The following is a 12,603-nucleotide window of genomic DNA, read 5'->3' on the forward strand; positions in this document are numbered from 1 at the left end:
TTATAATATAGTTTAAGGTCTGGGAGTGTGATGCCTCCATTTCTGTTTCTTTTCCTCAAGATGGTTTTGGCAATTCTAGGTGTTTTCAGGTTCCAGATAAATGATTGTAGTGTTTGTTCTATTCTCTTAAAGAAGCTTGGTGGAACTTTGATGGGTATTGCATTAAATTTGTATATGGCTCTGCGGAGAATACTCATTTTGATGATATTTATTCTTCCAATCCATGAGCATAGGATATCTTTCCATTTCTTGGTATCAGTTTCTATTTCCTTGAGTAGTCACTCATAGTTTCCAGTATATAAGTCTTTCACTTCTTTGGTCAACTTTATTCCTAGGTATTTGATTGATTTTGCTGAAACAGTAAATGGGAATGATTTCTGGATGTCTTCTTCTTCAGATTTAGTGTTTGCATAAAGAAATGCCACTGATTTTTGTACATTGATTTTGTAGCCTGATACCTTGCTATATTGCCTAATAACTTCCAGTAGTTTTCTGCTGGATTCTTTAGGTTTTTCTATGTATACTATCATATCATCTGCAAATAGTGAGAGCTTGACTTCTTCCCTTCCGATCTGTATTCCTTTGATTCCTTTCTCTTGCCTGATTGCTATGGCAAGAACTTCCAGTACTATGTTGAAGAGTAACAGTGACAGTGGACAGCCCTGTCTAGTCCCTGATCTGAGGGGGAATGCTTTCAGCTTCTGTCCATTGAGTATGATGTTGGCTGTAGGTTTGCTATATATAGACTCCACTATCTTGAGGAATTTCCCATCTATTCCCATTTTTTTGTAGAGTTTTGAGCATGAATGGGTGTTGGATTTTGTCAGAGCCTTTCTCTGCATCTATTGAGATAATCATGTGGTTTTTGGCTTTGCTTTTATTGATGTGGTGAATGACATTGATTGACTTATGATGTTGAACCAACCTTGCATTCCTGGGATGAATGCCACTTGGTCGTGACGAACAATCTTTTTGATATGTCGCTATATCCGGTTGGCCAAGATCTTGTTTAATATTTTGGCATCTATGTTCATCAGAGATATTGGTCTGTAGTTTTCCTTTTTTGTTGTGTCCCTATCAGCTTTTGGTATCAGGGTGATGTTGGCTTCATAGAAGGTGGAAGGGAGTATTCCTGTTTCTTCAATCTTATGGAAAAGCTTAAGAAGTATGGGTACTAACTGTTCCTGAAAGTTTTGTAGAATTCATTTGTGAAGCCATCTGGTCCAGGACTTTTGTTGTTGGGGAGGTTCTTAATAACGGTTTCAATTTCTTTGTCTGTGATTGGTGCATTGGTTCAGTTTTGGAAGGGCATATGCTTCTAGGAATTGTTCCATTTCTTCCAGATTCTCTAGCTTGGTGGCGTATAGTTCTTTATAGAAATTTCTCAGGATTCTCTGGATTTCTGTGGTGTCAGTTGTGATATCTCCTCCATCGTTTACAATTCTATTAATTTGAGTCCTCTCTCTTTTTTTTTGGTCTGGCTAGGGGTTTGTCAATTTTGTTTACTCTTTCAAAGAACCAACATTTGGCTTCATTGATCTTTTGTATGGTTCTTTTATTTTTGATGTTGTTTATTTCTGCTCTAACTTTAGTGATTTCTGTCCTTCTGGATGTTTTAGGGTTCCTTTGTTCCTCTTCCTCTAAGTCCTTGAGGTGTGCATTAACGTCGTTCATTTGAGCTTCTACTTGGTGTTTAATATGTGATTGTATGGCTATAAGTTTCCCTCTCAGTACTGCTTTAGCTGTGTCCCAAATATTTTGATAGGTTGTGTCTTCATTTTCATTTGTTTCCAGAAACATTTGAATTTCCTGCTTGAGTGAATCTCTGACCCAGTGGTTCTTAAGGAGTATGTTGTTTAGTTTCCAAATTCTGTGACTTTTAATAATTTTCTGTTTGTTGTTAAATGTTAGTTTTACTCCACTGTGGTCTGAGAAGATACTTGGGATGATTTCAGTGTTCTTGAATTTATTGATATTAACTTTGTGGCCTAACATGTGGTTTGTCCTTGAGTATGTGTTATGTGGATTTGAAAAGAAAGTGTATTCCAGTTTTTTGGGGTGAAGGACTCTGAAAATGTCCAAGAGGTCTAGTCTGTCAATCTCTTCATTCAATTCTCTTTTATCTTTGTTGGTTCTCTGCTTTGTTGATCTGTCTAAGTGTGAGAGTGGGGTATTGAAGTCTCCCACTATTATTGTATTACTATTGATGTATTTTTGAAATTCTTTCAGTAGGTGCTTGACGTATTTAGATGGTGCTTCATTGGTTGCATAGATGTTAATAATTGTTAAGTCTTCTTGGCTGATTGATCCTCTAATCATTATGTAATGTCCTTGCCTATCTTTTATTACTTTATTTAATTTAAAATCTATCATGTCTGAGATGAGAATGGCTCTTCCTGCCCTTTTTTGTAGTCCGTTAGCCTGTATGACAGTTTTCCATCCTTTCACTTGAAATCTGTGTTTATCTTGTGACAGATGGGATTCTTGCAAGCAGCATATGGTTGGATTATGTTTTCTGATCCATCCCCCCACTCTGTGCCTTTTGATTGGTGAGTTTAAGCCACTGACATTTATTGATATTATGGATTTAATGTATTGTAAATTTTTTTTTTGTTTGCTCTGATATATTGCCAGTATTGTAGTGATGTTCTTGTTTATAAGAGGTCTTTTAGAACCTCTTTCAGGGCCGGTTTGGGGATGGTTGCCTCCTTTAACTGTTGTTTGTCTAAGAAGGTTTTGATCCCTCCATCTAGTTTGAATGAAAGTCTAGCAGGATATATTATCCTTGGTTGAAACCCTTTTTCATTCAGGGCTCGATAAATATCTTGCCATTCTCTTCTGGCTTTTAGAGTTTAAGTGGAGAAGTCTGCAGATAATTTTATGGGTTTTCCCTTGTATGTGACTTTTTGTTTCTCTCTTGCAGCCTTTAGGATCCTTTCTTTATCCTTACTTCTTCTCATTGTGACTATGATGTGTCTTGGTGTCTTCAGGTCTGGGTTGATTCTGTTTGGAATTCTCTGGGCCTCTTGAATCTTGATGTCCTTTCTGTTATTCAGGTCTGGGAAGTTCTGTTATTTCCTGTAGAACGTTTGCTTCCCCTTCCTCTCCTTCCTCTGGCAGGCCAATTATGCAAATGTTACTTCTTTTGAGATCATCCCATATGTCTCTGTTATTGTTTTCAGTGTCTCTCAATCTCTTTTTAAGCTCTTTCACCTCTTTCTTAGTTTTCTCTAACTCATCCTCTGTGTGACTAATTCTGTTTTCTGCTTCTGTTAGTCTGCTTTCCCTTGTCTCAGCTTCTTTCTTCATTACAGCTATTTCAGCTTTCAGTTCTCTAATTGCCTCAAGATAATCAGTATTTTCCTTGGGGGTCTCAACTGTTGTTTCCCTGCCATTCCTTTCCTCCAATGTTGTTTTCATTTCTGTGACTAATAAGTTTATTATTGCTTGCATACTTTTCTTATCTATGGTTACTTCTGGCTGATTTGTAGTTTCTTCTGGGCTCTTGTCTTCATTGGAGTAGCAGTTTTATTTGTTTTTGATCTACCCATTTTTTTGATTTATGTGTTTCTTTTTTAATGCTCTGTTGTTCCTCTTTTGTTGTTTCTTGAGCACAAGCAACACTGTACTAAATATCTTTATGACAATTGCACTCGCCAACCTCAGGAATTACAGTAGCAACTGAAGCAAGTATTGAAGCAGTTTAATCACTACCAGTTAGCCAAACAATTTCTCAAGTCCGTGAAAGAATAGTAACCAAATCCCAGTGAAGAAGAAAGAGAAAAGAAAGAAGGGATAGCAAGAATAGACAGTTATGCAAATCTACTATCCACTGTATATTCTAGGGGTAACAAGAGGGGAAAGGGAACTAGAGCAGAGATACACACATAGAGAGTCCACTCTGAGTCAGATTTCTTCCCCCAAATAATTCCTAAATTCAGAAAGGCAAAGAAGAAGGAAGGAAAAAGTGTATGACAAGATATATAAAAAAAAAAAAATAAGAAAAAGATAAAAAAAGAAAAAAGAGACAAATGAGAGAAAAGGGAAAAGATAAGAAAAAGAGCTGTAATTAAAGAGCAGTGAAAGGAAAGGTTTTTTTTTTTTGATTACTTTATTTTTAATTTAATTTAAGTTTTTTTAATTAGCTAGGAGGAGGAGGGAGGGGAGAGTCTGTAGAGGAGGTAGGAGTAAGGAGATAAGTTCCTCCCACAATAGATAAGATGCCCACTACCCTAGCAATGAAAGATACCCTAAGAGTTAATTCTGATCAGCCTAAAGGGGGGGGAGGATATATGCCTTTATATAATATTAATAATAAAATAGAGCAGGGTAAAAAAAAAAAACCCTGTCCCAGATTACCTCAAACTTCGTAATCAGAGGCAGCTGATTGTTAAGAATGAGAAAAAAAACAAACTCAGGACTAGATAAGGATAGCTGAAATAGACAGTTATGCAAATCTACTATCCACTGTATATTCTAGGGTTGGCTAAAGGAGGAAGGGAAGTTGAGCAGAGACACTCACAGTGGGAGTCCACACTGAGTCAGAATTCTTCCCCCAAATAATTCCCAAATGTGTATCAGTGAATTCAAAATAACACTGTTTGGTGGTGTGGGGGCTGGGGCCTGTGGCTTTGGAAGCTGTAGGATTAAGGAAGAAAGGATGACAAGAATGAGAAAAAGAATAAAAAAAGAAAGAGAGTAAAAAGAAAAAGATAAGAAAAAGAACAGTCATAAAAGAGCGGTGAAAGGAGTTTTATTTATTTATTTTTAATTATTTAATTAGCTATGCGGGGTGAGGTGGGGGGATTGGCTACTTAGAAAGAAAAAAGGCCAGTGGTTTCAGAAGGGTATAGACTTAGAATGAATGATACTCCCTGGTGGGATAGGAATTTGGTAAAGACAGAAGCTCAGCAGAGGAGCCTGCTAGGAGCTGGTCCTCAGGGACTGATTATGGGGGGGGGGGAGGAAGGAGGAGGCAGTGTGCTTAATAATTAAAAGGAAAAAAATTTTTGTTCCCTTTTTTTCTACTCTATTTCTTAACCCAAATTAAGTTATAGTCACCTCCTTGGTGTCACCGCTAGGACCCCTTATTGACTGGCCTACTAAAGGCAGAAAATCCTACCGTTACCAGAAGATGTGGTCAGAGCTCAAGCCACTAGATGCTTCTCAGTCCGCCATCTTCCGGGAACCCCCCCCCCCCCCTTCTCTTTTCTTCTCTCTCTTTTTCTCAAAAGTACTGCTCAACTCTTGCTTATAGTGGTACAGAGGATTGAACCTGTGATCTTGCAGCCTTAGGCATGAGAATCTTTTTATATAACCACTATGCTGTTTTTCCTTCTTTCCTTTTTAAAGGTAGAGACACAGAGAGAGTGAAAGAGACCATAACCAAGAATTCCTTCAATGCAGTGGGGATCAGGCTTGAAAATATTCTCTCTCTCTGGTATTTATTAATGAGAGAGACACACACAGAACACCAGAGCATCACTTTGGTACATGTGATGCCATGGGTTGACCTTTGGACCTTATGATTGAAAGTCTAAGGCTTTACCTATTGCTCTACCTTCTGGGCTACATGGACCATTTTTTCTTTTCTCTTCACCTATCCATGGACACCAGTTGCTTCTCTCTTTTGTGCCTTTTATTTTATTTTATCTTTTTATTTTACCAGAACACTGCTCAGCTTTGGCTTATGATGGTGTGGGGGAATGAAACTTGGACTTTGGAGCCTGAAGCACAAGAGTTTCATTGTATAACCATTATGCTATCTCCTTCACCCTCTTTTGTGCCTTTTAAAGTCAGTCAGATTGTAGGTTTTCTTTTTTTAAATTATCTGTATTTTACTTATTTTGGATAGACAGCCAGAAATCGAGAGGGAAGGGGGTGGTAGAGAGGGAGAGAGACAGAGAGACACCTGCAGCACTGCTTCACCACTTGTGAAGCTTTCCCCTTGCTCGGGGTTCAAACCCAGGTCCTTGTGCACTGTAACATGTGCGCTTAACCAGATGCACCACCACTCGGCCCCAGATTGTAGGTTTTCTCAGAGACCACACAGCCCTCCTAGAAAGGGAGCTTATGGTACCAAAAGGCAGAAGCCCTTCACTGGTGCTTGAGATGCTTCTTATTGGGGCCCAGAGACCACACAAATGAAACCAGACACTGATGGTGACTTTCAGGATAATTCTCTGAGGAAGCAGCTACCTGCATTCACCACCTGCCTGTGGATGATGGTGGGAACTCAGGGGTCTTCTCTGCTTCCTGGCAGGATTGGAGGCCCGGTTCCGGAGCAAGTCCAGCTACTTGAGGTATAGCTGTGAGAGCCGCATCCGGAGTTACCTGAGGGAGGTGAGTGCAGGCTGCCTGCGGGGGACTTAGAGTTCAAGAGGGTCAGTGCTATGCCCGGCATTTGGACTGTTCCCTGCTGACGCACATGGTACATGGCACTCAGTGTCCATGACACACTTGATATTGGAAGTGCAGAGCCAGTATCCGTCATTACGAGACATCTATTAGCACTGCTGCTGTCCATGCCAGAGCAGCCTTTGTCCCTGTCCATTTGGCATGCCAGTGAATTGAATGGAATCGATGTTTGTCTTTTTGCATCTGTCAGGTGGTTTAGTTTTGACCCAAACTCACCCCAGTTTAACCCCTGTTCTCTGTGCATTGCTGAATGTGCAGTGCTCAGGCAGGCCCCTCCCAAGCCTCAGCTCCTTTTCTTCACATGCAGAAATAAGAGTGTCTGATTTCTGAGAAGTAATGCAGAGCATAATATGAGGGGTGCCCTTTAGGATGCTTGAGGGACAGTTGGGCCTGGTTTTGAATCTGATAAGTTACATGGATGTGCCCTCCTCTAGAAGATAAGAACTGATGACATGGACCTGAACGCTGATGTTCTCAATGGAAACAGCTCCTCTCTCCAGAAATGACTGTTCCTTGACCTTTTGACTCGAGGTCTCCTTCACTAAGAAGATGACCAGTCCCACCCCAGCTACATGTTATGGATTACATTTTAGGTGCCCTGATACAGGACTCCTTGGGAAGGGTATTGACACCCTGTGGCCTGGCCTAGTTGGCTCTGCTCCTCCACCCCCCTCTCCCCTTGACCAGGCTGTCCTTGCTGCTACATGCTTCCTGCACTGGCTGCCACTTTGAGAGTTACTGTAACCCAGGACACGAGCTAGATTGGAAGTGCCGGCCCTTTGCTGTGTCAGCGTGCCTGCTGGACTAGGAGCCCCTTGGGGAGGGATGCCATTTTCCTCTCCTCTGTGCTCAGCACATCTTGGGTGTCCCCATGGGTGCTACAACTTGACTTGGGCCTAAGTGAAAGTGAGAGAAGTGGGGCAGTTGGTGTGTCACTTAGCACCAGGGTGATGGGTACCAGAATCCTTGACTCATGGGCCCAGAAAATTTCCTAGGGTTGCATAGTGAAAGTCTGCCTGTGAGCTAGAAGCCCAGACTGCAGGCTTGTGCTAGATGTGAGCTGTAGGGTCTAGGCCCTCTGACTACAGGACTATGCTCAGACCCCAGGCAGCAGGGTCTCACCTAGGGCTGTGGCATATGTGGACTCGGAGCCCAGCTGTGGGTGTGAGGGCACTAGGCACCTATCTTTAACAATGTTCTTTGGTTTCCTCTAGGTGAGCTCTTATGTGCCCACATTAGGCAAGCAGGCTCGGGAGGAGTACATGAGGATTGTAGACTTCATGTGCCAGAAGCTGCGGTCCATGCAGTACAATGCCAGCTATTTCGACCGAGGAGCTAAGGCGGGTGGCCGCCTCTGCACACCTGAAGGCTGGTTCTCCTGCCAGGTGAGCTGTGGCCACAGGGCCTGTGGGGCTCACAACCGTAGTGAGGCAGGCGAGGCATCCAGTCTTTTTCCTGCCAGGCCTCTTCCCTGACACTGAGGGAGCCATGAGCATGCCACTTCCCACAGGGCCCTCCCATAAGGCCACATCAGAGGCTAAAGGCAGAATCTTGCCAGGACAAGTGGAGATCATACTGCTGCTGCCCCTCCACCTAGACTCCCATGGCTGTGAAGTGTCTGGTGTGGGCTGGCCTCTCTGCTACCCTACCAGTGCCTGGGGCTTTGGCAAGTGCCTATGCTGTCTGTTCTGTGGGAACAGCTGCCTGCATGTGTGTGTGTGTGTGTGTGTGTGTGTGTGTGTGTGTATGTGTGTGTCTCTCTCTCTCTCTCTCTTAGGCTAACACTGAAGCTCTAGTGGGAAATATGCCCATGTGGCCATCATCATCCTATATCCAAGACAGTACAGAGAGGGTCAAGTCCCCATGGTCTTCCCTCTGGGGAGGGCGGTCAGCACAGTTTCCTACCATGGCTCTGACCCTCAAAACACTTCCCTTTCGGGAGTCGGGTGGTTGCGCAGTGGGTTGCCTGTGGCGCAAAGCATAAGGATCCCAGTTCGAGCCCCTGGCTCCCCAGTTCGAGCCCCCAGCTCCCCACCTGCAGGGAGTTCACTTCACAGGCAGTGAAGCAGGTCTGCAGGTGTCTTTCTCTCCCCCTCTCTATCTTCCCCTCCTCTCTCCATTTCTCTCTATCTTATCCTGCAACGACAACAATAATAACTATAATAAAACAAGGGTGACAAAAGGGAATAAATAAATATTAAAGAAAAAAAAAAACTTCTCTTTCTTGTGAGCTTTCCTCAGCTGTAGGTTTTGGATGAACTTAAACTCTCAGAACACATTCCCCACAGGGGACAAAGACTAGGCTCTGTGACCTTGGGACTGGGCATCAAGAAAAGGTAGTGGACCTCATGCTGTGTAGGCCCTAGGGGATGGCCATTTCTCCTGGGTTAGGTGGAGATGGGGAAGAGGTTAGCTTTGGAACTGAATGATGTGAAGACCAGTCAGGACAAGGGGCCTGTAGTGGACTGGGCTGAGCACTGGCATGGAGTGGGGAGCAGTGAACTCTGTTGGGGTGACTGGAGTGTAAGATGGCAGTAGGGTGGCGATAGTACCTGCTCCACAGATGTCTGTGAAGGATTGACAGTGTGCCGAGGTGCTAGGAAAGCCAACCAGGAAATGTGGAGGCAAGTGCCCCCAAACAGTAGACTCACCCCCAGCCTCCATTTTGTTTTCTTCTGGCCCCCAGGGTCCTTTTGACATGGAGGACTGTGTGTCTAAACACTCCATCAACCCCTACAGCAACCGAGAGAGCCGGGTCCTCTTCAGCACCTGGAACCTAGACCACATGTAAGTGTGTGTGGGGTCAGGCTCTGCAGCCTTGAGAGTCAAGTTCCTAGACCCAGGGAGTGCCTGCCCAGCCTGTCCTGCCAACACTTCTCAGGCTTATTGATTGCTATTTTCTGTACCTGGCTTGTGGTGCCAGACCCAAAGATGTCTTGGGGTGGGCAACATGGAAGGTCTGCCTGGTACATGCCAAGTTTTCACTCCTGAACTACATATCAGGTGCAGGAGCTGACCTGACCCCATGCTCATTGGCGTGATGCTGCGTGTCTCTCTCACCTCAGCCCCCAGTTGTTATGGTTGTGCTCCATGGTGGTCACAGGTTTCTACTGTGCAGGGCATCCTCAGCCATAGCTGGGACTAGCAGAAGCTACTGCCATTGTGATTGTTCTGTCTAAGCTAAAAAACAATCCATTCTCCAAGAAAAAGCAGACAGGGAAGATTTTTTTTTTATTTTTAATACACGTTATGTGGGGTATTAATGTTTTTTTTTTTTTTTTCCTCCAGGGTTATTGCTGGGCTCAGTGCCTGCACCATGAATCCACCACTCCTGGAGGCCATGTTTTTCCCCCTTTTGTTGCCCTTGTTGTTGTAGCCTCGTTGTGGTTATTTATTGCCATTGTTGATGTCGTTCGTTGTTGGATGAGAGAGGAGGGGAAGACAGAGAGGGGAAGAGAAAGATAGACACCTGCAGACCTGCTCCACTGCCTGTGAAGCGACTCCCCTGCAGGTGGGGAGCCGGGGGCTCGAACCGGGATCCTTACGCCGGTCCTTGCACTTTGTGCCACATGCGCTTAACCCACTGCGCCACCGCCCGACCCCTGAAGATGTTATTTTTAATCTGAGACACTTCAAGTATAATCATATACTTGCTGTGCTTTATGAGGGCAGATTTATTTAAAAGTCTTTAAAATGTCACTGTTACTATAAGGAATAATCTAGCTTTTCTACCTATGTAAGAAAGCTCAGCTTTTCCTGCTGTTTCCCTCCCATTCCCTTTCCTTCCATACAGAGCACTTCACTCTGACATTCTGACAGCAGATGTGGGGTTTTTTCTGTAAACAAAGACTGGACCCTTAATCAAACTCAGTATTCACACTGTCTACCTAGATATTAGGTCATACTGTTCCCACCTCCCTTAAAGGACAGTTCTAAATCTAGGTTGTCACAGGTGCCAGCTACAAATCTGGTTCTCTTTTAACTGCTTCTCAAATTCTACTCACTTGCTAGACAGACTCAAAGAAATCAGGGAAATGTTTATATTTAACACTTTATTAGAGTGACTACCTCTGGGAGAGAAAGAGGAAATAGCTTAAAGGTGGTATTCATAGGTAGTTTCATTTGAAAGGTTCTACTGGAAAACATACACATTCATATAGTTTGTTGTTAACTCCACACGTAAATTAAAAGTGTGAAAGCAAGTAAGCCAAATTTGTTTGTGACTGACTGCTCACCCCCACCACCCTACATGTATTTTCAGTATTTTATTTTTATTGCCAGCAGGACTGTCACTGAGGCTTGCTGCCTACATGATTCTAATTCTGGTGGCCTTTTTTTTCTTTTATAGATGGTGAGACATGTACAGAGAAAGAGACAGAGATGACAGACATAGCACTGCTCCATTGCTCTTGAACTCCCACACACACAGGTGAAGATAGTATTTAAAATGTACCCAAGAATTTTTTTTTTTTTTTTAAGATACAGAGCAGAGAGAGAGAGAAAAAAAAAGAAAGGGAAACCAAGGCATTGAAGCTTCCTTTAATGTGGTAGGGGTTGAACCTGGCTCTCACATATGGCAAAGCAGCACTGTCTGAGCTATTTTACCAACCCACCAAAATCCAACTTAAAAAGTGAGATGAAGTTGCATCAGGCCTGGCTTGGTGGGTATGCCACATAACCATCAAGGACCCTAATAAGCTATCTCTAAAGTGCTGTGAGGGATAGTCTTTAACCTGGGTGTATGACAAAGCTACACACTGTCCAGGTGTACTATCTTGCTGGCCAAACGTTAGGTTCTTACTAGAACCAAGTAGAACCCCTACATAAACCTTGGTAGGGGTAGAGGAGATAGCATAATGATTATGCCAGGAAGACTCATGCCTGAGGTGCCAACGTACCAGGTTCAAGCCTCTGCACCATAAACCAGAGCTGAGCAGTGCTCTAATTAAAGAAAATAATAAAAGGTCTCAGTCCAATAAGAAACAGACCTGGGAGGTGGGGAGAAAGCAAGCAGATAGCATAATGGTTATGCAGAAACTCTCATGACTGAGGCTCCAAGGCCCCAGGTTCAATCCCTCATACCACAACCCAGAGCTGAGCAGTGCTCTGGTTAAAAAAAAAAAAAAAAAAAAAAAAAAAAGACCTTGGCACATGCTACAGGGATAGTGACAACAGAGTTTTCTTTCCCCTCTCTTTCCAGAATAGAAAAGAAACGCACTATAGTCCCTACACTGGCAGAAGCAGTCAAAGAGCAGGATGGAAGAGAAGTGAATTGGGAGTATTTCTACAGCCTGCTTTTTACCTCAGAAAACCTGAAGCTGGTTCACATCGCTTGCCATAAGAAAACCATCCACAAACTAACCTGTGACTCCAACAGGATCTATAAACCACAGACAAAGGTGAAGAGGAAGCAACCTGCACGCCAGCGCAGGTGATGGTTCTGTACTCCTGCTGAGCTGAGAGTGTGATTCACAGGTTCTAGCTCTTTGGACATTCCAGTAAGTTCTAGAAAACTGCAAAAGCTGTTCCTTCAGTACATTTCTTTTTTTAGTCATAAAGATTCATATTTTATTTCACAAAAGATAGAGATGGAAAGAATCACTAAGTATCATTGGCATACTTGGTGCCAAGATTGAACTCGGGACCTGATTGATGCCTCAAGTCAAGAGCTCTACCACTATACTACCTCCCATCATTCCGTTTTTTTTTTTTTTTTTAAACCTCTCCACTCAGGAACTGTGTTGTGGCCAAACCTGGCTCTTCCTGTTTGGTGACAGACTGTGTACAAAGTAGGTATGTATACATAGCTACACTTTGCTGACTCCACCCTCATGCTCTCCCAAACGCTCAGGAGTACTGTGCCATGTGGGGTGAGTGTTCGTACCCCAGAAGCAAATATAGGATATTCCTCCTGTGTAATTTGTGATGACACACAATAGAAGCCCTGCTCATCAGAAGCTCCCTGTTTCATCAGGGAGAATGGCTGGTACAGTGTCACAACAAACTGTCTTGACATTGCTGTTAGCAGGTCAGAGATAAGCAGATTCAGATTTCCCATCAGACCAATCTATGCAGCAGTTTCAGGCATTTTCGTACAGAATTGGGAAGCTGTGTTAGCTGCACAAGGCAAGTGGTTTACCTTCAGAGTGTGACAAAGCGGTGTTACTGCAGTCCGTATAGTGTAGT

General features: G+C 43.3%; 1 protein-coding gene across 5 annotated transcripts in view; it reads left to right on the forward strand.

Moving 5' to 3' along the window:
- Positions 1-12,603, forward strand: part of DFFB (DNA fragmentation factor subunit beta) — a 38,146-nt gene that overhangs the window by 21,384 nt on the left and 4,159 nt on the right. For 2 of the 5 annotated variants that reach the window (XM_060201308.1, XM_007527243.3), the window contains exons 4-7: positions 6,263-6,342; positions 7,632-7,802; positions 9,104-9,204; positions 11,618-12,532. In XM_060201308.1, coding sequence (XP_060057291.1) covers positions 6,263-6,342; positions 7,632-7,802; positions 9,104-9,204; positions 11,618-11,852 — 587 coding nt within the window. In that variant the 3' untranslated portion in view covers positions 11,853-12,532. Of the gene's footprint in view, positions 1-6,262; positions 6,343-7,631; positions 7,803-9,103; positions 9,205-9,705; positions 9,870-11,617; positions 12,533-12,603 lie in introns of those variants that run through there. The other 3 variants (XR_009552493.1, XM_060201306.1, XM_060201307.1) reach the window with 3 other exon arrangements.

This window comes from Erinaceus europaeus, chromosome 11 (genome assembly GCF_950295315.1).
Source record: "Erinaceus europaeus chromosome 11, mEriEur2.1, whole genome shotgun sequence".
Taxonomy (NCBI): domain Eukaryota; kingdom Metazoa; phylum Chordata; class Mammalia; order Eulipotyphla; family Erinaceidae; genus Erinaceus; species Erinaceus europaeus.